The sequence below is a fragment of the Anomaloglossus baeobatrachus genome, chromosome 1 (assembly GCF_048569485.1).
Source record: "Anomaloglossus baeobatrachus isolate aAnoBae1 chromosome 1, aAnoBae1.hap1, whole genome shotgun sequence".
NCBI lineage: Eukaryota > Metazoa > Chordata > Amphibia > Anura > Aromobatidae > Anomaloglossus > Anomaloglossus baeobatrachus.
In genome coordinates, this window is record NC_134353.1 from 274,438,876 (window position 1) to 274,465,037 (window position 26,162).

At 51.0% G+C, this 26,162-nt stretch overlaps 1 protein-coding gene across 12 annotated transcripts in view; it reads right to left on the minus strand.

Annotated features, from left to right (window-relative positions):
* The window catches only part of CENPE (centromere protein E), a 383,839-nt gene that overhangs the window by 225,926 nt on the left and 131,751 nt on the right, over positions 1-26,162 (minus strand). For 9 of the 12 annotated variants that reach the window (XM_075350238.1, XM_075350220.1, XM_075350205.1 and 6 more), the window contains exons 2-6: positions 15,540-15,625; positions 13,307-13,396; positions 13,104-13,222; positions 11,436-11,555; positions 11,210-11,291 (exon numbers count right to left, since the gene is read on the minus strand). In XM_075350238.1, coding sequence (XP_075206353.1) covers positions 11,210-11,291; positions 11,436-11,555; positions 13,104-13,222; positions 13,307-13,396; positions 15,540-15,625 — 497 coding nt within the window. Of the gene's footprint in view, positions 1-11,209; positions 11,292-11,435; positions 11,556-13,103; positions 13,223-13,306; positions 13,397-15,539; positions 15,626-18,375; positions 18,465-26,162 lie in introns of those variants that run through there. The other 3 variants (XM_075350246.1, XM_075350281.1, XM_075350211.1) reach the window with 1 other exon arrangement.

The window sequence follows — 26,162 nt, forward strand, 5'->3', positions numbered from 1 at the left end:
GCTGCTAGCTGAGACACTCTTCTGAGTGATGTGACTGCCACTAGGAAGGCCACCCTTTGCGAAAGGCGAGATAGAGAGATCCAGCATCGGCTCGAAAAGTGGCTTCTGAAGAGTCGTCAGCACCCTGTTAAGATCCGAGGGTGTTAACGGACGCTTGTAAGGTGGGACCGGAAAGCGCCGATACTTGTCCCTTGAGAGAGCCGAGAGACAAGCCCTTGTCCATTCCGGATTGAAGGAAAGAAAGAAAAGTGGGCAAGGCAAACGGCCAGGGAGTAAAACCCTGATCAGAGCACCAGGATAAGAAGATCCTCCAAGTCCTGTGAGAGATCTTGGCGGACGTTGGTTTCCTGGCCTGTCTCATGGTGGCAATGACATCTGGAGATATCCCTGATGACGCTAGGAGCCAGGACTCAATGGCCACACAGTCAGGTTTAGAGCCGCAGAATTCAGAAGGAAATATGGCCCTTGAGGCAGCAAGTCTGGTCGGTCTGGGAGTGTCCACGGTTGACCCACCGTGAGGTGCCACAGATCCGGGTACCACGATCACCTCGGCCAGTCTGGAGCAACGAGGATGGCGCGACTGCAGTCTGACCTGATCTTGCGTAACACTCTGGGCAGTAGTGCCAGAGGGGGAAATACATAAGGCAGTCGAAACTGCGACCAGTCGTGAACTAGCGCGTCTGCCGCCAGAGCTCTGTGATCCTTGGACCGAGCCATGAATGCCGGGACTTTGTTGTTGTGCCGAGACGCCATTAGATCGACGTCCGGCGTTCCCCAGAGGCAACAGATCTCTAGAAACACGTGCGGGTGAAGAGACCATTCCCCTGCGTCCATGCCCTGGCGACTGAGAAAATCTGCTTCCCAGTTTTCTACGCCCTGGATGTGAACTGCGGAGATGGTGGAGGCTGTGGCTTCCGCCCACAGCCGAATCCGCCGAACTGCTAGGAAGGCTTGACGACTGCGTGTGCCGCCCTGGTGGTTGATGTACGCAACCGCCTTGGCGTTGTCCGACTGAATTCGGATCTGCCTGCCCTCCAGCCACCGCTGGAACACCTTTAGGGCTAGATCCACTGCCCTTATCTCCAGAACATTGATCTGAAGGGAGGACTCTGTCGGAGTCAAGGTTCCCTGAGCCGAGTGGTGGAGGAAGACCGCTCCCCACCCTGACAGACTCGCGTCCGTCGTGACCACAGCCCCGGCTGGGGGCGGGAAGGATTTTTCCTTCGCCCAGGAAGTGGAAAGAAGACACCACTGAAGAGAGGTTTTGCTGCAAGGGAAAGAGACGTTCTTGTCTAGGGACGTCGACCTCCTGTCCCATTTGCGGTGTCTGATAGAATCGGACGCAGACGAAACTGCGCAAGGGAACTGCCTCCCTTGCTGCCACCATCTTCCTGAGAAAGTGCATGAGGCGCCTCAAGGGGTGACTGGGCCCGAAGGAGAGATTGCACCCCTGTCTATAGTGAACGCTGACTATGCAGCGGAAGCTTCACTAATCGCTGAGAGAGTATGAAACTCCATCCCGAGGCAAGTCAGTGATTGGGTCGGTGTCAGTTTTGACCTTGGAAATTTGATGATCCACCCGAATCCCTGGAGAGTCTCCAGAGCAATGGTCAGGTTGTGTTGACATGCCACCCAGGAGGGTGTCTTGACTAGAAGATCGTCTAGGTAAGTGATCAGCGAGTGGCCCTGAGAGTGTAGGACCGCCACCACTGCTGCCATGACCTTGGTGAAGACCCGTGGGGCTGTCGCCAGGCCGAATGGTAGTGCCACGAACTGAAGGTGTTCGTCCCTGATGGCGAAACGCAGAAAGCGTTGAAGCTCGGGTGCGATCGGCACATGGAGATAAGCATCCTTGATGTCAATTGATGCTAGGAAGTCTCCTTGTGACATCGAGGCTTCAGAGTGTTCACCGCCTGAAAAAGTGCATTGGCTCGCTCGGGGGGCGGAGATGTTTTGAAGAAACGAATCGGAGGACGAGAGCAGAGCTCTATCCTGTAACCGTGAGACAGAATGTCTCTCACCCATCGGTCTTTGACATGTGGCCACCAGGCGTCGCAAAAGCGGGAGAGCCTGCCACCGACCGAGGACGCGGTCTTGGTGAGGCCGAAGTCATGAGGAAGCCGCCTTGTGACTTAGACCGCCATGCAGAAGAGTTCCTCTAGCCCTCCTCTGACCTGTTGGACGTGGAGGAACGGAACTTTGCTGAGGACCGAAATGACCGAAACCTTTGGACTGGGGCAAGGACGAGACCTTTCCCTTGGACTGTCTAGTAACTTCATCCAATTGCTCGCCAAACAAACGGTCGCCAGAAAATGGCAAACCGGTTAAGAACTTCTTGGAAGCAGAGCCTGCCTTCCATTCACGTAGCCACATGGCCCTGCAGACTGCCACCGAATTGGTGGATGCTACCGCTGTACGGCTCGCAGAGTCCAGGAACGGCGTTCATGGCGTAGAACGAAAAAACCTACTCCTGAGAAGTGAAGGACACAACCTGCGGGGCAGAGTTATGTGCAACCGCAATAATCTCAGCCAGAGAAGCTGAGATAGCTTGGAGTGCCCTCACGGCTGCGAAGGCTGGAGCAAAAGATGCGACTATGGCTTCATAGATGGATTTCATCATAAGCTTTATTTGCCTGTCAGTGGCATTCGTGAGAGATGGACATCTGCCACTAATACTATGGATCTAGCCGCCAGCCTAGAGACTGGAGGATCCACCCTGTGACACTGAGCCCAACCCTTAACCACGTCAGGGGGGAAAAGGGTAACGCGTGTCAATAAGGCGCTTAGTAAGCGCTTGTCCGTAAAGTTCTGTGCTACAGGACGGCCCCTCTGGAGTTAGAGTGATCGAAACACGCACTCCTGATTAAGTCGGGGAAGGTTCCCAGGGGTCCCGCTTAGCCTATCATAGGCCGCGGTCCGTGACGGAGTTCTCACCGTGGGATCTGGGTGTTACCCCAGGAGCCCCTTGTTGTACCGACCCAGAGGGACCCGGGAGCGATGAACTCACAGCTCCCTGGCCCTGTGTTATCGGTCTGGACTGCAAGGCTTCCAGTATCTTAGCAGACCCTCTGTCCATAGACAGAGTCCTGGAATGTGAAAGCTACTCAGAGATTTGCTGATTCCAACATGCAAACCCTGTCCCTGTCATCTGTGCAGTGGAAACCGGCGGTACCACCTGGCCGAGGGTCCCACCAGTGCCGGAGGCTCCGGTTGAGTGAGTGCCCTCGGGGCCAAGCATTGTACACAATGAGGGTATGTGGAACCTGCCTGTAATATAGCCGCACAAGAGGTACAGGTTGTAAAATAAGCCAGTGCCTTGGCACCCTTACTCTTTAAGAGCAGACAACAGCATGTCGTCCGCAGAGTATTCAGTGAGGGTATACAGCCAAAAGCAAATAATGCTGCCGAACAGTGAGATCTAGAGATCTAGAGATCTAGAGATATATATAAAAATAACACACTGCGGCACCAAGGGGGGGGGTCAGCACCTGAAAAACTGGTGCCCCACAGTGCTCAGTGAGGGGGGAAGGAGGATACCAACGTATGCTCCAGCCCTCCCTGCCGACGTCCAGTCGGCCGTCCCGTCGTTACCCCTGACTGGCAGGCCCGAGAACGGGAGTATATGGTACTAGGCCGTAAGAGCCGGGGACTAAATTTAAAAACGCGGTCGGCGCGGTAGTCCCAGTCTCACAAACCACTCAGCAACCGCTGCGGCATTTGTAACACAGATGCTGCATGCACCGTCCCTCAGGGGACACAGAGTACCTTATGATGCAGGGCTCTGTCCCTGATGATGTCCAGTCTCCTGTCCGTCAGAATCCCCCAGGGGCTGCGGATGGAGCCCGGTCAGGATCCCCCTCTCCCAGAGCAGTGGAGCAGATTCTGAGATCCTCCACTGGCAGAATTATAACAATGGCTGCCGGCGTTCCGAGGGGAGGAGAGAGCCGTGGGCGGAACCGCAAAAGTGCGGGAACCTGGTGGCCCATAGTGATCAGTGAGGGGGGCGGAGGACAGCGAAGTGTGCTCCAGCCCTCACTGTCGGCATCATACCGACCGTCCCGCCTTTCTCCCTGACTGGCAGGCTCAGGGGCGGGAGTTTAACACACTAGGCCGCAAAAGCCGGGGACTAAAGTAAAAACCGCGGCCGGCAAACAGGCACGGTCGGCGCAGTAGTCCCAGACAAAAAATCCACACCGCAGTCGCAGCTGCGTCTGAGGCCAAGGTGCTTCATGCACCGTCCCAACGGGGACACAGAGTACCTGTAGATGCAGGGCCATGTCCCTGACGATACTCAGTCTCCTGTCCGGCAGATTCCCCCAGGGGCTGCGGAGGGAGCCCGGTCCCAGTGGTTGGATGACCGGTTAGGATCCCACTTCCCCAGAGCCCCTAAGGGATGGGGAAGGAAAACGGCATGTGGCTCCTGCCTGTGTACCCGCAATGGGTACCTCAACCTTAACAGCACCGCCGACTCAGTGGGGTGAGAAGGGAGCATGCCGGGAGCCCTGTCAGGGCCCTCTTTTCTTCCATCCGATATAATCAGCAGCTGCTGCTGACTAAAATGTGGAGCATTGTGTGCATGTGTGCCTCCTTCAACACAAAGCATAAAACTGATGAGCCCGTGATGCACGGGAGGGTGTATAGGCAGAGGGGAGGGGTTACACTTTTTAAAGTGTAATACTTTGTGTGGCCTCCGGAGGCAGAAGCTATACACCCAATTGTCTGGGTCTCCCAATGGAGCGACAAAGAAAGAGAATTTTGTTTACTTACCGTAAATTCTTTTTCTAATAGTTGCGTCTTGGGAGACCCAGACCTTGGGTGTTTAGCTTCTGCCTCCAGAGGACACACAAAGTACTACACCTAAAAGTGTAGCTCCTCCCTCTGAGCTTATACACCCCCTGGTGAGCCAGTCACAGCCAGTTTAGCGCAAAAGCTGAAGGAGAATAGCCACCCACAAGTAGAACAGAGCAAGAGCCGGAACAACCGGAGACTCGGTCCACGACAACAGCCGGTGATAACACACGGAACAAGAAAATTGCCAACAGGCAACAGGGAGGGTGCTGGGTCTCCCAAGACGGAACTATAAGAAAAAGAATTTACGGTAAGTAAACAAAATTCTCTTTTTCTTTATCGTTCCTTTGGGAGACCCAGACCTTGGGACGTTCCAAAGCAGTCCCTGGGTGGGAATAAACAGAAAAACTAAGAAGTAGGCAGAACCTAACTTCACAAATGGGCGACAGCCGCCTGAAGGATGCATCTGCCCAAGCTCGCATCTGCCGAAGCATGAGCATGCACTTGGACTAGCCTGCATACCTTTTCAAAGCACTACCAAGTGGCAGCCTGACAGACTTGCTGAGCCGTAGCCTGGTGCCTGAAAGCCCAAGAGGCACCGACAGCTCTGGTCGAGTGTGCCTTGATCCCCGGTGGGGGAGGCACCCGAGAACCCTGGTAGGCATCGGAAATGGTCGACCTAATCCAACGGGCTAAGGTCGGCTTAGAAGCAGAGAGGCCCTTACGCCGACCTGTGGTTAGCACAAAAAGAGAGGTGTACCGCCTAAGAGCAGCGGTGCGAGACACAGATCCGGAGAGCACGCACCAGATCCAGAGTATGCAACGCTTTTTCAAAGCGATGAAGAGGAGCCGGACAAAAGGAAGGTAGGGTAATGTCCTGGTTAAGGTGGAAAGGAGAAACCACCTTAGGGAGAAAGTCCGGAGTCGGACGGAGAACCACCTTGTCTTGATGGAAAATCAAGAAAGGTGACTCCGAAGAGAGCGCAGCCAAATCAGAGACTCTCCTGAGGGAAGTTATGGCCACTAGAAAGACCACTTTCTGTGAAAGACGAAACAAGGAAACCTCCCCAAGAGGCTCAAAGGGGGGTTTCTGCAAGGCCGTGAGGACCAAATTGAGGTCCCAGGGATCCAAGGGCCGCCGGTAAGGCGGAATGATGTGAGACGCGCCCTGCATGAAGGTGCGGATCTGAGCCAGCCGGGCGATACGCCGCTGGAACAGCACTGATAGAGCTGAGACTTGTCCCTTGAGAGAGTTGAGGGACAGTCCCAGCTGCAGACAGGACTGTAGAAAGGACAGAAGGGTCGGCAAGGAAAAAGGCCAAGGAGGATGGCCGGAAGAGCGGCACCAGGACAGGAAAATTTTCCAAGTCCTGTGATAGATCTTGGTCGAGGAAAACTTCCGGGCCTGAGTCATAGTGGAAATGACTTCAGGAGGAATACCAGAAGCCGTCAAGATCCAGGACTCAAGAGCCACTCCGTCAATCAGAGCCGCAGAATTCTGGCGGAAAAATGGACCTTGTGAGAGAAGGTCTGGACGGTCCGGAAGGTGCCACGGCACCTCTACGGACAGATGGAGCAGGTCTGGATACCAAGCTCGCCTGGGCCAGTCCGGAGCAATGAGGATGACCCGACGGCCCTCCATTCTGATCTTGCGCAGGACTCTGGGCAAGAGAGCTAGAGGGGAGAAACACGTAGGACAGACGAAACTGGGACCAGTCCTGAACCAGAGCGTCCGCTGCGAAGGCCTGAGGATCGTAGGAGCGAGCCACGTAAATCGGAACCTTGTTGATGTGACGGGATGCCATTAGGTCCACGTCCGGAGTGCCCCACTTGCGGCAGATCAACTGAAATACTGCCGGGTGCAGAGACCACTCGCCACTGTCCACGGTTTGACGGCTGAGATAATCTGCCTCCCAGTTTTCCACGCCTGGGATGTGGACTGCGGATATGGTGGACTTGGAGTCCTCCGCCCATTGAAGGATGCGTTGTACCTCCAACATTGCCAGGCGGCTGCGTGTCCCGCCCTGGTGATTGATGTAGGCAACCGCTGTCGCGTTGTCTGACTGGACTCTGATGTGTTTGCCCGCCAATAGGTGGTGAAAAGCTAGGAGAGCCAGGAGCACGGCTCTGGTTTACAGCACATTGATCGAGAGGGCTGACTCGGACGGAGTCCAAGTGCCCTGAGCTTGGTGGTGGAGACATACCGCTCCCCAGCCGGATAGACTGGCATCCGTGGTGAGGATCACCCAGGACGGAGCCAGGAAGGAGCATCCCTGAGACAGAAAGAGGGGCCGAAGCCACCACTGAAGAGAGCTCCTGGTCTGTGGCGACACAGCCACTAACCTGTGAAAGGAGGAAGGCTGCTTGTCCCAACAGCGGAGAATGTCCAGCTGCAGAGGACGCAGATGGAACTGGGCAAAGGGAACAGCCTCCATTGACGCCACCATCTGACCCAACACCTGCATCAGGTGCCTGATGGAATAACAGCGGGGTCTCAGCAGAGAGCGCACCGCTAACTGGAGGGACTGCTGTTTGATCAAGGGCAACTTCACAAGTGCCGGCAGAGTCTCGAACTGCATCCCTAGGTACGTGAGCCTCTGGGTCGGAGTCAGAGTTGATTTGGGAAGATTGACCAGCCACCCGAATTGAACCAGAGTGGCGAGAGTGAGCGAGACACTCCGCTGACAGTCTGCGCTGGATGAAGCCTTGACTAGAAGGTCGTCCAGGTAAGGAATCACTGCCAACCCCTGGAGGTGCAGAACCGCAATCACTGCTGCCATGACCTTGGTGAATACCCGAGGGGCCGTGGCTAACCCGAAGGGGAGAGCCACGAATTGGAAATGTTCCTCTCAGATTGCAAAACGTAGCCAACGCTGGTGAGAAACTGCAATTGGCACATGCAGATAGGCATCTCTGATGTCGATGGATGCCAGGAAATCCCCTTGGGTCATTGAGGCAATGACTGATCGCAGACACTCCATGCGAAAGTGCCGCACCTGAACACGCTTGTTGAGAAGCTTGAGATCCAGGATGGGCCGGAAGGAACCGTCCTTTTTGGGGACTAGGAAGAGATTGGAGTAGAAACCTCTGAACCGTTCCCGGGCAGAAACCGGTACAATTACTCCGTTGGCCTGCAAGGATGCCATGGCCTGAGCGAAGGCGGCGGCCTTGGAACAGGGGGGAGTTGACAGAAAAAAAAATCTGTTTGGCGGGCTGGAAGAGAATTCTATCCTGTAGCCGTGGGAGATTACATCCCGCACCCACTGATCGGAGACGTGTTGAAACCAAGCGTCGCCAAAGTGGGAGAGCCTGCCACCGACTAAGGACGTTGCTGGCGCAGACAGATAGTCACGAGGAGGCTGCCTTAGTGGCAGCAGCTCCTGCGGTCTTCTGTGGACGCGCCTTTGTGCGCCAGTTGGATTTTTGGTCCTTGGCTGAGTTAGTGGACGAGGCCAAGGGCTTAGAGGACGACCAGTTGGAGGAACGAAAGGAACGAAACCTCGACTGGTTCCTACCCTGGACAGGTTTCCTGGTTTTGGTTTGTGGCATGGAAGTACTCTTCCCGCCAGTAGCTTCCTTAATTTCATCCAGTTGTTCACCGAACAGCGTGGACCCAGCAAAAGGGAGTCCAGCAAGGTACTTCTTTGAAGAAGCATCTGCCTTCCACTCTCGAAGCCACAAGATCCTGCGGATAGCGAGGGAATTAGCCGAAGCCACCGCAGTACGGTGAGAAGCCTCCAGCATGGCAGACATGGCATAGGATGAAAAAGCTGAAGCTTGGGAAGTTAAGGCAACCATTTCGGGCATAGATTCCCTGGCGAGGGAATGCGTCTCCTCTAGAGAAGCAGAGATGGCTTTGAGAGCCCACACTGCTGCAAAAGATGGGGAGAACGAGGCCCCTGCTGCCTCATATACAGATTTGGCCAGAAGGTCAACCTGGCGGTCAGTGGAATCCTTAAGAGAGGTGCCATCAGCCACTGATACAACTGTCCGGGCTGAGAGTCTAGACACCGGGGGGGGGGGGGGGGGGGGGGGTCTACCTTTGGTGAATGAGCCCACTCCTTGACCACCTCAGGTGGAAAAGGAAAACAGTCATCAGAACCACGCTTTGGGAAGCGTTTGTCAGGACAGGCCCTAGGCTTGGTCACAGCGGCCTGAAAACTGGAGTGGTTAAAGAACACACTCTGTCCTCTTAGGCAAGGTAAACTGGTGCTTTTCTGCCAGAGAGGGTTGCTCCTCTGATACTGGCGGATTGAGGTCCAGTACCGAATTAATGGACGCAATCAAATCACTAACATCTGAGTCACCTTCGGACAGATCAATGGGGCACATGGAGGTAGCCTCCGAGCCCCCTGTAAAGGCATCCTCCCCGCCCGGCGAGTCAGCTTCAGAAGCAGAGCCGCGAGACGAGGAAGGGGAGGGAGCCCTACGTCTCTTTTTAGGAGGACGGGGTCTGGGACCAGATGAAGAATCCTCTGTGAGCTCCGCTGAGCGAGCCCTAGCAGCAGAGGCGCCCTGAGAAGGGGGCTGATGCATGTTCAGCAAAGTCCAGGACAGCTGTCCCATGGAGTCGGCAAAAGACTGGGAGATTGACCTAGAGAAGAATTCTACCCAAGCCGGGGGTTCAGCCACCGGAGCCGGAGCAGCCGGAGGGACCACTGTGGGTGCGATTCCAGGCTGAGGCATTGTCAGGTTAGAGCAGGCATCACAATGTGGATATGTGCTCGGTTCAGGCAGCACGAGCTTACATGCAGTGCATACTGAGTAAAGCCTTGCTCCTCGTGTGAGACATGCTGCTGGAGTGGGGGCTCTGAGCCAGAATGACCCCCAGAGAGTATATAAGAAGGTCCACAACCGGAGGTTGTGGCTTACCAGACCGTTTGTGTGCCCTCCAGATCCCACAGCCCGGACCCCCAAGCAGCTTAGCAGGGATGCTGCAGCCAGCGCTGATCGCAGAGAAAAACGCCGATAAAATGGCGCCGGAGCGAGGAGAGGGGGCGGGACCTGCTCTGAGAGCGGGATCTGGAGGGCCAAGGAGACTTACAGGGGAGGAGACATGTACTCAGTGAGGAGTGTCCCTCCCCTGTGCCGAACGGCCGCTGGGCGGAGCCGCACTGTCCCTCTGCATGATTGACATGCGAGGGCAGTGAAATCGAAAGTAGGCCTCCGGCGAAGCCGGGGCCTAAATTTGAGCGATGCGGCCGGCGCGCAGGCACCATCGGCGCGGTTCTCAGGCGACAGCCAGAGAACCGGCCGGAAATGTCAGAAAAGTTACACAGCACACTCTCCCACCATAATAAAGTACAGGGACCCCCAGAATATAAACGTCTCAGGTACTTAGCTTGCTGAGACGCAGGGTTCCAAGTCCCTGGGGAGGAGTGCTCCGTCCAGCAGGATCCTGAAGGGCTGCGGATGGAGACCGGTCTCCTGCAAAGCATGGAGAACCGTGCTGGCTCCCACTTCAAGCCAGAGCCCGAGGGATGGTGAAGGAGCGCGGCATGTAAGGCTCCAGCCTTGGAATCAACCTTAACAACACCGCCGACACAGTGGGGTGAGAAGGGACATGCCGGGAGTCCAGGCTTGGACCCGCTTTTCTTCAAACTCTTTCCAAAAATGAAAAATCAGATGAGAATGCATGTGTGGATGTATGCCTCCTGAACACAAAGCAATGAACTGGCTAGATCTCGTTCTCCAGGGGGTGTATAGGCTCAGAGGCAGGAGCTACACTTTTTAGTGTAGTACTTTGTGTGTCCTCCGGAGGCAGAAGCTATACACCCAATGTCTGGGTCTCCCATAGGAACGATAAAGAAAAACACAATGTGAAAGGAGCCTTAATACTGAAAGGTTAGTTTCAGAGTGACAGAGCAAAATCTGGGAATTCAAGCTGATAAGGATGTTCAAGTCTTTGACAAGAAGACTCGGTTGTTTAAGACCTGGATTTTTGACTGCATGGACACACTTCCCACCTCCACCAGACTGACTCCAGATCACCATCATTCCCACTACATCTCCACTTGCAACAAAAAAGCCTTAATTTGATTTCCTTGGCTTATTTTTAGGAGGCATCACCCCATCTTTCCCATGCACGAATGTCCTGTTGTAACATCTCTTAAAATGTTGTGCTTTGTCTGTGCTTTGAAAGCTCACAAATACAATTTTTCTGGATAGCCAATAAAGTGATTACTCCTATAATACTTTTTGTTTTTTGGGCATAAACGTTTTTACATCGAATTTTTCTGGCCAACACAGTACCACAATCTAATTCTGTGTTGTACATCTTTACTAGTGTTAACCAGTTTTTTGCCTGTATAAGGGATTCTGCCTGCATAGAAGGAGCCAGGAGCATTTTTCTACCAAATGTCAGTCACCCCATGGCAAGCTGCATCGGGGTGCCCCCATATGAACAATAAAAGATTCTTACTTTCTCCCTTTTTGATCCATTGCATCACTAGCTCAGGTACAGTGACAACCTCTTCAGTCAAGTCTGCGACATACACTGTGCGCTGTAGACAACGTCAAGAAAATAGGGTTGGCTTAGCCATGTCAAGGAAGGTAAATTACATTAAGCATTTCACTCCTTTTTAGCTTCAAGAAGATTTGGCAAAACACAAACACCTTAAATAAAAAGGATTTTAGCTTTTACTTACATTGAAATCTTCACGAACTTCCAAAGGTTTCTTTTTTCTGTCGTCACACAGAAGATCTGTGACAGACTCATTATAAATCTCCATATAGGAAACTCTCAATAAGAACTCTCTGTTTGGGATCTAAAAAGAACAAATTGTCAACTGCACAAGAAGTCCAACACTGCTCACCACTTATACAGGTCGGCTACAGCCACATCTAGAGATGCTTTGGATTTTCAAATCAGATGTGCCGGAGCAAAGTCCAAAAGGAAAACCGTTCTAGCAAATTGGATGAGGATTCCCGCCCAGATATACGCACAGCTCAAAAATATTTGAACATGGGATTTTAAATCCCCTTCACATGTAGCATTCCTCTACAGCATGTCAATCCCTTCTGTAGATTGCATGCAAGGCAGAATTCACATTACCTGTACAAACAGGTGATTGCTAGACTAGTTTCAGGTCTCTTTACCAAATCTCAACAACCTCATAGGCATATTTGAGGCTAACCGCTCAGGAGTCCTGTGGCCAATTCCAATCATTGTTGCCCGTACATGGACCATGAGAGCATCTTAGCATTAGCACATGTGGATGTAGCCACGAGCTGCGGTGACATCTGCAGAAGATGTGTCTGCCTGCTTGTTAAAAGGGTGGCAAGAAATGGTCCCTGCATGTCTACATAAATTTCCTGCACTCATTCCGCCCTCTTAGCATGCTCATAGGGGTGTGCTAACATGCTATTCAATGCCCACTGCCAGCATTATCACCAGCTTTGACACATGTACCTGTCCGTTGCTTCAGCTTCAGACGCTGGGCAGCGCGCATGATCAGAAGTCTCAGCACTTCTGGTCATGTGCACTGTGAAGCCGGGTGCATGTGTCCTGGTTCAGAAAGGTCTAGTGCACATGACCGGAAGTGCCGGGGACTTCTGATCATTCGCACTGCCCAGCGTCTGAAGCAACGGGCAGGTATGCGCGTCATCACTGGTGATGACCCTGTGGGCGTGCTAACATGCTAAGAAGGCAAAATGAGCACAGAAACTAACGCCCTTGAGACTAGTCCCGCGTTCATTAGCATATCATACAGGATCTTTAGAAATACTTTTTCTAAAGATCTCTATGTATGCTACGAGATACAGGGAGGGATTAGCAATATGCACCCAGAACTGCTCGTGGTGCATATGGCACCTGATAGGTTCCCTATAATGAAGGCGTTGCTGGAATAGTACGCGACTAATTCATTAAAAGGGCATATGGAGGAGGCTGTTTTAAAGAGGCTGAAACCTGTTGTATTTTAACCATTTCTATAAAACAGTTTGATCCTGAACCCCTTGGAAGAGCAATCATTGGTCTACAATGTTGTACGTCTTGGGTCAGTCCAGTGCGAGGATTCCTCCACAGCAACTGATGTGTGCAGCATACACAGCAGGGCTCCGCACCATTGTTTGCCTACAGTGCATATTTAAATACGCTTTCATTTGAAGCCTACTACACTTAGAGAAGTGCTGTGTGGTCTCCTCCATTCATTCCCTAAGGGAATTCCTCTAATGTAATATTTGTGATTAGTATTTTGCTGTCACAATAAGAAAAATATATGATACCCTTTCCATATGCACCACTATGGGATTTAGATGTAACAGATATAGGACATACCGAGTAAATGGCACTTCTATCAGGATAATAAACTTACCTCCTGAATGATTTTAAAGACTTCATCAACGGCTTGAGGAATTATTCCCAAGTTATGTGGCGTACCCATCATGGTGTAAGTTTTTCCTGAAGAGGTTTGTCCATAGGCAAAAATGGTGCCTAATTTAAAGATAAATTGAACCATCATAAGTTATCTCAACAAATAGCTGTAGTAACCTTGGATCAGAGCCGGGATTTACTCACCATTGTAACCCTCGATTGCGGAGTGGATAATGGGAACGGCTACTTCCTGATAAACCTGACATGTTGTTTCATGAGAATGAAAGACACGATCTAGAGAACAGAGAAAGAAATAAGTAGAAGACTTTAAACATCATTTATTATAGTGACGGGCGAGGACAAAAATGCTTGAATGCTCGTTACCAAATTCAAGCTGGTCAGAAGCTTGGACGAGCGTCACGCAAGCAATGAGCATTGTGGAAAGTCAATGGTTGGCATGTTCTGGTCTTTGCCCACATACAGCCAGCCATAAACAGCATTTATGATGGGAGGGAGGGTGGCGTTGTTATTTATGGTTCCACTACGCCCAAGAACATTGTTGTATCCCCTGGGAGAAGCATTCAGAGACTGCGACTGGCTCTCCCTGGGGCGCCTGCACACATCATGCAGTACAGCAAGTCTGTCCGTAGCTGCGGTCGTTTCACCGATGAAATACTCAAGCACCCGCGATAGTTGGCTGAGTTCTGTGAGTACTACGATGCTTGATCGAGTACAGTCGCTCATCAATACTTATAAAGACGAGATAATGAGAGTAGAGGTTGTCCACTACTTTTACATTGATAGCCTATCCTTAGGATAGGTCATCAATGTTTGATCAGCCGGAGTCCGACACCCAGCCGATTAGCTGTTCCCGGTGCCAAAAGTGGCAGTAGGGTGGCTGCAAATGCTCAGTTCAGGGGCTACCATGTCAACTGATAGCGGCCGCGGCCAGGTACTGCGCATCCACCTCCTATTAAAATCTTTCAGCGCTACAGCAGTGAGCTGGTCAGGCATGGTTTCCCTTCAGCGCTAGGGCAGTGAGCTGGGCAGGCATGGTTTCCCTTCAGCGCTAGGGCAGTGAGCTGGGCAGGCATGGTTTCCCTTCAGCGCTAGGGCAGTGAGCTGGGCAGGCATGGTTTACCTTCAGCGTTAGGGCAGTGAGCTGGTCAGGCATGGTTTACCTTCAGCGTTAGGGCAGTGAGCTGGTCAGGCATGGTTTACCTTCAGCGTTAGGGCAGTGAGCTGGTCAGGCATGGTTTACCTTCAGCACTAGGGCAGTGAGCTGGTCAGGCATGGTTTACCTTCAGCACTAGGGCAGTGAGCTGGTCAGGCATGGTTTACCTGCAGCACTAGGGCAGTGAGCTGGTCAGGCATGGTTTACCTTCAGCGCTAGGGCAGTGAGCTGGTCAGGCATGGTTTACCTTCAGCACTAGGGCAGTGAGCTGGTCAGGCATGGTTTACCTTCAGCGCTAGGGCAGTGAGCTGGTCAGGCATGGTTTACCTTCAGCGCTAGGGCAGTGAGCTGGTCAGGCATGGTTTATTTTAACAAATAATTCAGTTTAATTAAATTAGTGGTAACAGTAACATCCATGCTATTGTGAGGACTAGGGGAAGAAAAATAAAAATAAACGGGTTTCACATCTTGCTTGTACCTGCGTTCTATTTAACAAAACAATGCAGGAACTGTGTTTTTGCACTTACTCCTTATCTTCAATGTGTGAAAAAAAAAAAAAAAAAAGCTGAAAAAACTATTGAATTGAAAAAACTATTGAATTGGTTAAACTGCAGCACATCAATTCTAAGAAAATTGTATGCATGAGATTTCTGTAATCTCAGCTTTTGGTGGGTCCATAAAAAGCAGTTTTTTATTGACAAAAAAAAGAAAAAAAAAACAGCAAAATTGCAGCGTGTTAACACAGCCTAGGATTTGAGGCGTAATTTATCAGAGCTGTGTGAAAATGTTGCGAGAGTCCCAAAAGCTGCATAATTATTGGGCAGCTGCCAATTGCATCAAAGTTATGTGACTTTTCAAAGCTTATTATGGCAGAATACTGGTGTAAAAGCTGTGATGAAGCAGGCCCATAGGGTTAATTTGCAGGGAAATAGTATCACAATGCTGCCTGGCCACCATATTGAAAATGCAGCTGCCGGCAGAAAGTGAATGTTTGGTCTTAACCAGGACAGCGAGAACAAGCCTTTATGTCACTCTTGAAAGGTTCTTAGATTGGACACCACTCCATGTACATTATAAAGACTAGACTCCAGCACTCATATGATGCCAGACGGAAGACACTGTGTAATAAGATCGGCAATGCAGTGTTTGAAATGTTTCGGTCCGACTCTCAGACCTTCATCAGCCAGATTGCAGTTGTGAAAGGGAAGTGCAGATGCAGCAGAGGCAGGCTAAGAAGAGAAACAAAGAAGTACAAGCGCTTACCAAAATTGAAAGATCGTGCCCCATCAACTTGAGTAATGGTATTGTTCTCGGCTTTCCATACTGGATTCACTTGTTCTCCTTGTTCTCTGCAAATTAGAGGAGACTTTAGCCAATGCAGATGAGATTAGTCATCATGACATCAAAGGGGTCTCCTCTCAAAGTGGAAAGATATTGCTAGGTTATAGTGATGTGTGAGCAGTACGATACTCAGATGGCCTAGACTCGAGCACCCGAGTGTAATGGAGGTCAATAGGGAAGATCTTCCGGATAAATGTTTGTGCCACAAGCCCGCGCGGCCCCCTGCTCCGCCGCCTTACTCCATATCACACAAGCCTGGTGTCGCCCTGCTCTATCACACAAGCCTGGTGTCGCCCTGCTCTATCACACAAGCCTGGTGTCGCCCTGCTCTATCACACAAGCCTGGTGTCGCCCTGCTCTATCACACAAGCCTGGTGTCGCCCTGCTCTATCACACAAGCCTGGTGTCGCCCTGCTCTATCACACAAGCCTGGTGTCGCCCTGCTCTATCACACAAGCCTGGTGTCGCCCTGCTCTATCACACAAGCCTGGTGTCGCCCTGCTCCGCCGCCCTGCTCTATCACACAAGCCTGGTGTCACCCTGCTCCGCCACCCAAGCCTGGTGTGACCCTGCTCCTCCGCCCTGCTCTATCACAAGCTTCCTGCTCTTTAGGCTACTTTCACACTTGCGTTGAACGGTATCCGTTGCATTGCGTTGTGTAACGGATGCAACGGATGTGTTGCATATAGTGACACAACGGATGCAACGGATGCTGCAAAACAACGCAATTCGTTTTGATTTTTTTTTTTTTTTTCCCGGTTTTACCAGCGGCAGACTATAGTGAACGATCAGCTGATCGTTCCCTGCAGCCGGCCGCCGGGTGATCAGCTGATCGCTCCCGGCCGCCGGGTGATCAGCTGATCGCTCCCTGCCGCCGGGTGATCAGCTGATCGCTCCCTGCAGCCGGCCGCCGGGTGATCAGCTGATCGCTCCCTGCAGCCGGCCGCCGGGTGATCAGCTGATCGCTCCCTGCAGCCGGCCGCCGGGTGATCAGCTGATCGCTCCCTGCAGCCGGCCGCCGGGTGATCAGCTGATCGCTCCCTGCAGCCGGCCGCCGGGTGATCAGCTGATCGCTCCCTGCAGCCGGCCGCCGGGTGATCAGCTGATCGCTCCCTGCAGCCGGCCGCCGGGTGATCAGCTGATCGCTCCCTGCAGCCGGCCGCCGGGTGATCAGCTGATCGCTCCCTGCAGCCGGCCGCCGGGTGATCAGCTGATCGCTCCCTGCAGCCGGCCGCCGGGTGATCAGCTGATCGCTCCCTGCAGCCGGCCGCCGGGTGATCAGCTGATCGCTCCCTGCAGCCGGCCGCCGGGTGATCAGCTGATCGCTCCCTGCAGCCGGCCGCCGGGTGATCAGCTGATCGCTCCCTGCAGCCGGCCGCCGGGTGATCAGCTGATCGCTCCCTGCAGCCGGCCGCCGGGTGATCAGCTGATCGCTCCCTGCAGCCGGCCGCCGGGTGATCAGCTGATCGCTCCCTGCAGCCGGCCGCCGGGTGATCAGCTGATCGCTCCCTGCAGCCGGCCGCCGGGTGATCAGCTGATCGCTCCCTGCAGCCGGCCGCCGGGTGATCAGCTGATCGCTCCCTGCAGCCGGCCGCCGGGTGATCAGCTGATCGCTCCCTGCAGCCGGCCGCCGGGTGATCAGCTGATCGCTCCCTGCAGCCGGCCGCCGGGTGATCAGCTGATCGCTCCCTGCAGCCGGCCGCCGGGTGATCAGCTGATCGCTCCCTGCAGCCGGCCGCCGGGTGATCAGCTGATCGCTCCCTGCAGCCGGCCGCCGGGTGATCAGCTGATCGCTCCCTGCAGCCGGCCGCCGGGTGATCAGCTGATCGCTCCCTGCAGCCGGCCGCCGGGTGATCAGCTGATCGCTCCCTGCAGCCGGCCGCCGGGTGATCAGCTGATCGCTCCCTGCAGCCGGCCGCCGGGTGATCAGCTGATCGCTCCCTGCAGCCGGCCGCCGGGTGATCAGCTGATCGCTCCCTGCAGCCGGCCGCCGGGTGATCAGCTGATCGCTCCCTGCAGCCGGCCGCCGGGTGATCAGCTGATCGCTCCCTGCAGCCGGCCGCCGGGTGATCAGCTGATCGCTCCCTGCAGCCGGCCGCCGGGTGATCAGCTGATCGCTGTCACTTGCCGGCGCCCGGGCATGCCGGCGGGCGGGCGCTCAGCTGAGCGCTGTGACTTGCCGGCGGCCGGGCATGCTGGTGGCCGGTCATTCAGCTGAGCGCTGTCGCTTGCCGACGGCCGGGCGCTCAGCTGAACGTTCGGCCACCGCGAGCCAAAATAAAGTTTGATTTAAAAAAAAAAAAAAAAAAAAAAAAAAAAAAAAAAAGAGCATGCGCAGTGAAATCCAGAGGATTCCGCTGCTCAAAATAACGTTACATGCTGCGTTCCTCCCGCTGGGCGGAAGCAACGGAGCGTCGCCCAGCGGAAGCAACGCAGCTCCTTTTGGTACAATCCGTCAACCATACAAGTCTATGGGAAACAGCGGAATCCGTTAACGGATTCCGCTGTTTCCCAAAAGGGCGGATTGTAACGGAAGGAAAATAACGCAAGTGTGAAAGTACCCTAAGTGACATGTCCCTTACAAGCAGACGCAGATTTGGTTTAGTAATCCTCGGCCAGAACGTAGCGACACTTCTATGGTTGTCCATCCAGGTTCAGCTGTTACACTCCCCACAAGTCTGGGCTCCCCCGATCCAGCCCATCCCAAGTCACCGCCACATAGTATCTGCAGCCGGGGCGCCGGGCCTCGGGGTGTTACCTGTGGATGAGGGGCCTGACCCTCAGGCACACCTTCACGGCGTCCTCCACTGACATCTCCGATCAGGATCCGTTACCGTCTGCCCAGCTGCCTGCGATAGTACTAGTTTAAATTTCCCTCGAGCCAAACGGTGATTGGTCAATCCATCCAGTGACGTGTATACGTCATAACCCGGACTATACCATTTTTCTATTTAACTCCTTAGATAAAAGAGAATACATTTATAGCTTTATTTTAACTGTAACGTGAAAATTATTTAGATGAGTGATAGCTATGCATTACAGACTTGAATATAACTGTAGTTCAAACGTTCCGTAGAATGTTTCGCCCGATAAAAAGTTAAAATGGTATATTCCGTTGTGTCTCTCTATGGAACGCAGCAAGGGACAAACTTAGCAGCGCGAATTGTGGCGTGAAGAAGTCTGTCCTCCGGTTATAAAGGAGGAGGCGCTGCAGGTCACGTGGTGCAGGAGTGTATGTCCTGTGCAGGGAGAGGCTCTAATAGTTCTATAACGGCTATCTCCGGGTGTCACTCTTTATTTCCATCTGCAGGGGGCATTGCACGACTGAGTGTAAAGGTATAACATGCTCCTGAGTGTGAGGGCCGGGAGCTGACAGAGGCTGGTATTCTCCACTGAGGACCTGTGCAGCAGTGCAGAGCTTCCTCCTCAGCAGGTCCTGACAGGGATGGACCTCCAGGAGATATAGCTTGTCACTTAAGTGCAGGTATACGGGGCTGATAATCACTGGTATCATTATAATGTGTTATGTCTCTGCTCGCTCAGCTCTTATGTAAGCTGTGCCCATAGCTGAGGGAAAGACCTCACAACCTGCAAACTGTCTATTCACTGAAAAGCGGGAGTCCCCTTTAAATGAATGCGTGTCCCTGTGCACAGTTTGGTATCAAAAACAATTAGCTGCCTCTCCCAATGTCTGGCATTGCCCGGGCGCTAACATCGCGTCCACAGCGCAGCGGACAATCAGTGAGCTAAGGCTGCTTTCACACATCCGTTTTTTGCTGAGCGGCACAATACGGCGTTATTTTTTCCCGCCGGTTGCGTTTTTCCCCGCATAGACTTGCATTAGCGACGTATTGTGCCACATGGCCTTTCGTTGCGTCCGTTTTTTGCTGGATGCGGCATATGACCCCGCCGCCTCACCACCGTGCGGAGCTGCCTCCCCACCACTGTGCGGAGCCGCCGCCCCACCACCGTGCAGAGCCGCCGCCCCACCACCGTGCGGAGCCGCCGCCCCACCACCGTGCGGAGCCGCCTCCCCACCACCGTGCGGAGCTGCCGCCCCACCACCGTGCGGAGCTGCCGCCCGACCCCCACCCCACCTACTGTCTCCTCCCCAAAATCCTATAGAATGTAAGCCCGCAAGGGCAAGGCCCTCTTCCCTCTGTACCAGTCTGTCTATTGTAACTTGTATATGTATTCTGTATGTAACCCCCTCATGTACAGCACCATGGAATCAATGGTGCTCTATAAATAAATAATAATAATAATTTACCCCATGTGGCGGCCGGATGGAACGTTGCCTGGCATGTTTTTTTGTGCGGCGAAAAAACCGCATCGCTCCGGATCCGGCATGATTTACAATGCAAGCCTATGGACGCCGGATGCGGCATATTTAGCCCATGCGGCGGCCGGATGGAACGTTGCCTGGCATGTTGTTTTGTGCGACGAAAAAAACGCATTGCTCCGGATCCGGCACGATTTACAATGCAAGCCTATGGACGCCGGATGCGGCGTCCGGCGGCAGAAGCCGCATCTGGCCGCAAGATGCGGTTTTTTGCACTGCGCATGCTCAGTATCAAGCCGCATCTGTCAAAAAACGGACGGGCTGCATGGAAAAACTTATGCTATGGATCCGTTTTTTCCGCCGCATCCCTTGCATAGGTTTTTGAGCCGGATTGAGCCGCACTGCAAAAACCGGATGTGTGAAAGTAGCCTTAGGCTGCTTTCACACTACGTTTTTTTAACATGCGTCATGAACGTTTTTTTGCTGTAAAAGCGGATCCTGTTTTTACAAAGAAAAACGCATGCAAACGCATGTGTTATTTTGCAGGCTCCTATCACTTGAAGTTTATGGGCGGGCATTGGAGTCATGTGATCGGAAGTGAGGGGAACTGAACGCGAGACTGGGAGCCGGCATCTGACAGCTGCGGACGCTGGTAACCAAGGTAAACATCGGGTAACTAAGCGAAGTGCTTTGCTTGGATACCCGATATTTACCTTGGTTACGAGCGTCCGCAGCTGCTAGGAGCCAGGCTGCCTGCTTCCTGAACACGTAACCAAGGTAAACATCGGGTAACTAAGCGAAGCGCTTTGCTTGGTTACTAATAATCTTTATTTCTATAGCGCCAACATATTCTGCAGCGCTTTACAATTCAGGAGGCTCATATACATATACAAATCATATACATAAACATAAACAAACAAGTAACAATTATAGAAGATACAATATTTAAAGGGAAAAAAGACAACCCTGCTCGTGAGAGTTTACAATCTACAATGAGATGGGGGGAGGAGCAAGGTGCAAGTGCTTAATTAGAATAACAATCCAGCCATCTCAAGGAAATGGGGGATAGATAATGGCTTCCTGAACCAATAGGCCAGAGCCCTGAGATGCATTTGGGTGCCATGGAGTTTGACGTGGGGTTATGTTCTGAGACGTTGTAGAGGGATTAGGTGAAATTAGTTTGGCTAGGGAGTGTGATAGGCCCCCCTAAAAAGATGCTTTTTTAGGGAGCGTCTGAAGCTGAGTAAGTTGTGATTTGTCCTAACCCGATGTTTAGCTTGGTTACGAGCGTCCGCCGCTCTCAGGCGGGGGAGAGAGAGGAAGGGGAAGAGAGAGACTGATCACGCCAGGCTGGTTTCTGGGCATGCTCAGTAGAGCAAGCAGGATCCTGTCTATCAGCATGCCAGCGTTCACATGCGTTTGTATGCAGTATAGTCAGGATCCAGTGAAAAGTAGCATTTTTGAAAAAAGTTAAAAAACTGCAAGTCGCTGGATCCTCACTATAACGCACGCAAACGCAGGTGAACGCATGTTGCCGCGAGTCCATTGCAAATGCATTGAAATGAAAACGCATTTGCACTGGATCCGTTTTTGCATTAAAAAAAGTTCATGACACATGTTAAAAAAATGTAGTGTGAAATCAGCCTAATGGCTGTTTCACATTTGCGTTGTTTTGACAGAAACTGGTTCCGTCACACATACAGTACAGTTAATTTCTTTACAGTGGAAGCGCGACATCATGTGGACACATGCGGATACTGCATGAAACACTCAACCCGCATGGTGTCGAGCTTCAACTGTAAATAAATGAACTGTACTGCATATGTGACGGACTCTGTTTCCGTCAAAACAACGCAAGTGTGAAACCGGCCTTAGCGGCTCTGAGTGGGGCGTTCCATTTCGTTGATTGGCTGCAGTGCTGTCAATGTGACATCAGCGCCCAAGCAATGCCAGACATTGGAAGCAACGGCGGAGTCGCTGATGAACCCAAGGAAGGTGGCTAGTACAGCGTGGGTCATTTATTTTTATACTAAAGTGCGCCCAGGGACAAACTAACTGGAAGGGGACAACCTGTCAGAACAAGCTCAATGATGGATTCTCAGTTACCTCGGAGCAGCATGGTGGCTCAGTGGTTAGCATTGTGGCTGTGCAGCACTGGGGTCCTGGGTTCATGTCCCACCAAGTACAATATCTGTAAGGAGTTTGTATGCTCTGCCTATTTGTTTGGGTTTCCTCCCACACTTCTAAGGCCACATTCTGTGGAATAATGAGAGGCAAAGTTTAATAAAAAAAGATTATGGCCACTTCTGCATTTTTCACCCACTTTTGGTTTTGGCTTCTAAACTACTTACCAAATACTGACCTTGTGGACGTGACCTAAGACATACTGATGGGGTCGGGAATTCAGATTGTGAGCCCCAATTGGGACAGTAATGACACAGCACATGGTGTTATAGAAGAGAATAAAATAAGAAACCCACGGGAACAGAAGGACTTTTTAATAAAATCCAATTTCAAAAATGATTTTTAGCTTCAAATATAAGAATTTAAGTAAATGAAAAAAATAGTTGCCTTTAACTCTTTGCACCATACTGCTGGTGAGCTAGGGGAGCTCTATCGCACATACAGCACATGGCACTTGGCATGTTCTCGCTGTGGTTTTGGTGTAGTGTCCCATTCCCAGAATACAGGCTGCTGACTGGTCGTTAATAGTTTTATTACATGCAATTATAGGACAAATGAAAAGAGCGTGCCATCAGAAACGTACCGAAGTTAATGCTATATATTTTGTAATTTCCACATCTGTATGACTGTATCTAAACGAGTAATCGATTTCAGTTTGTGGTCCTTGTGGCTGCTGTAATGTAGGGAACCTGTCAGGTCCGATAATGCTATTACTTTGCTGATATAGGATTACTTTGAAGGTTTATAGTGTTATAAAGGTGCCCGGCTACAGTACTGAAAGTCAGGCAGATGTGCCCGCAGCAATTAGGCTAGTTTCACACTTGCGTTCAGTGCATTCCGTCACTATGGAGAATAGCGCAGTCCGTTAACGCACTGCGCTATTCTCCATAGACTTGTATGGACGACGCACTGTAACGCAAGTGTCTGCGTTGCATCCGCTGGATGACGCAGCGTCGTTATTTTGACGCTGCGTCGGGCGGATGGAACGCAGCATGTAACGTTTTTCTGTGCTTGGCGGAGTGTCAAAAAAAACGCAACCTGCAGGAATCCGTTAGGCGTCCGTTGTTTTTATGATGGATGCCTATGGTGGCGGATTCCGTTAGAATGCGTCATTTGACGGATTCCGTTAACGCAGCTGTCTTTACACAACTGCGCGTGCTCAGATGTGTAAAGTCAAGAAAAAAAAACTACAACGGATTGCGTTATTTTGTACGATCTGTAGCATGCGTTGTGCCACTATATGCAACGCATCCGTTGCATGCGTCACACAACACAATGCTACGGATCCCGTCCAACGCAAGTGTGAAACTAGCCTTAGTCACCACTCAAAGTACTGACTGACAGCCAACTGTGCACTGATGTACTTCTGAGCGAGCTGTAAGTCAGTGCCAGGGCGGGCTTACAGCTGCCACTCTCTGTGTGACAGATTTAACCCTTTCACATCTATGACGTACCCATACGTCATGGTTGAGATGGGGTTCCTGACCTAAGACATATGGGTACGTCATGGTGATGATGGGGGGCACAGAAGCTGTGCCCAGCCGATCGGCACCAGGAACTCCGCTTACATGACAGCCGAGCCCCAGCTCTCACAGTCAAGGACGGTTCCCATTCCCGGCCCTGATGGTTTAACCCTATAAATACAGCAATCATCATCGATCGCATTTAAGGGGCTAATCGCAGGATCGGATCACAGTTGCATGACACTCGGCTCACGCTGGCAGCACAGTGGGAGCCGAGGGTCATTAGCATATCACATCCGATGCACTCACATCAGATGCCATACGATCATGTGAATCCAGCCTTACGGTCATTATGTAGTGGTATGTGTTTATATCCTAACATGAGTAAACTAGCAGTATTTTAAGCTTATTTGATAAATTAAATTAATTATAAAGCACATAATAAAACTGTAAATGAGATAAATGTAAAAGAACACTGATCAAAATTAGAGAACATTTTCAGATACCTGCAAGTTATTAGTGTTAATCTGGCACCTGGTGCTAATTTCCTTAATTATCTGACAAACCCTATTATCTGGCAGCCTAACTTTCCAGTTTGCACTGACTTTGCAAAAATGGTGTGCTGTTCCAAAGTGACTGAAACCCTCCTGCAGCAGGTTGTCCAGATGAAGGTCAAAGGGATGACCCTATCAGCCATTGCAAGAGAAGTTGGTCGTTTCAAGTCTGTGATTTCAAGAATATTGCATTTTTACAACATTACAAACTCTTTCAAGTCCCCAAAATGGCTGGTCACCCTCGAAAGACAAATGCAAGAGAGGTCAGGATAATGCAGAGAATCTTCATGGGTAATTATTTGAACCCTGCAGCTGGAATTGGTTGGCAGTTCAGCACTGAACAGAGTAAAGGCCCCGTCACACAGAGATAAATCTTTGGCAGATTTGTGGTTGCAGTGAAATCATGGACATATTGTTCCATTTGTACACAGCCACAAACCTGGCACTGATTGTCCACAATTTCACTGCAACCACACATCTGCTGCAGATTTATCTCTGTGTGTGACACGGCCTTAAGGATCTGTCTCGTCATACAGTGTCACAACGTTTAAGAGCATTTGGATTGAAAGCCAACTGTGCAGTGACCAAACCTCTCATTATAAGAAAGAATCAAAAGGCAAGACTCACCTTTGGTGAGGAGCATGTTGTGTGGACAGAGGAGAAGTGGTTGGTGCACAGTTCATTTTAGTGATAAAAGCAAGTTTAATTTATTTGAGTCTGTTGGGAAACATTATGTTCGTCGACAAACTTCGGAAAGACTGAACCCAAAGTGTGTTAAGAAGTCAGTGAAAGGTGATGGAGGAAGTGTCATGGTTTGGGGAATGTTTTCTGCAGCAGGAGTTGGACCTCTCATACAGCTACTTGGCAGAGTGAATGCAAGTGTGTATCAGAACCTTCTTCAACAACACGTGGTTCCTTACTTGCGTTCATCACGCAATAAGTCAGCAATATTCATGCAGGACAATGTCCCCTGTCAAACAGCAAAATGGGTAAAGCAGTTCCTTGAAACAGAAAACATTGAAACAATGAAATGGCCAGCCCAGAGTCCTGATCTAAACCCAATAGAAAACCTCTGGAAAATCCTTGCTGACAAAGTTATGGCCAAGAAACCCACAACAGTCAAAGAACTGTGGAAGAGACTGGAAGAAGAGTGGACCAAAATCACACCAGAGCAGTGTGAGAGACTAGTGATGTCCTGTGGTCGCAGAAGTACTGAAGTCATTCAAAGCAAAGGCCTGTACACTGCATACTGATTGGTGACTGTTGTTACCGTCAGAAAATTTAGTTACAATCTTTCTGCTACAGTGATTTTTGTTCTCTAATTATGATCATCACGTTTTGGGCAAAACAAATGTTTAATGTTGATAAACTTTGGTCTTTTGTAATACACTGTTCTAGTGGCATGGTGCACCCCTTACAAAAAACCTTTAAATGTTGATCAATGTAGATTACATTATTTCTGAAAAAAGAAAGTAATCCTACATTGATCTCTAATTTTGGCACCAGTGTATAAATAAAAATGCCATGGCTGAAAACATCACTTTGTCTCCCAAAAATAAGCCACCATACTGATCTGTCAGCGAAAAAATAAAAAAAGGTGAACAGAAAACAGCAATGCAAAAACATTTTTTTTCTATAACATTTTTTCATGGTGTAAAAATGGCAAAACGGAAAAAAGAATTAGAAATGTGGTATTGCTGTAATCATACTGAAGAATAAACTGTCTTACAATTTTTAAGAAATTTATGTTTCCTGGCAGAATACTGTACCCAAAAACGGCGTCAAAACCTTTTTTGTGCATTTGTTGCCAAGAGATGCAGATTTAGTACTGAAATTTATACACCATATTCCTGTACCAAATCTGCATCTCCTGGGAAAAAAATCATATCACTATCGCATGAAAACCACAACTTGTTCTGGGGCTGGTTTTTGTTTTAGGAAGATGCAGATTTGGTTCAGGAATATGGTGTATAAATTTCAGCACCAAATCTGTATTTCTTGGCAAAAAAACCCCACGGTTTTCTGCCAGAAGATGCAGGTCTGTAAAGTCAGTGACCTCACC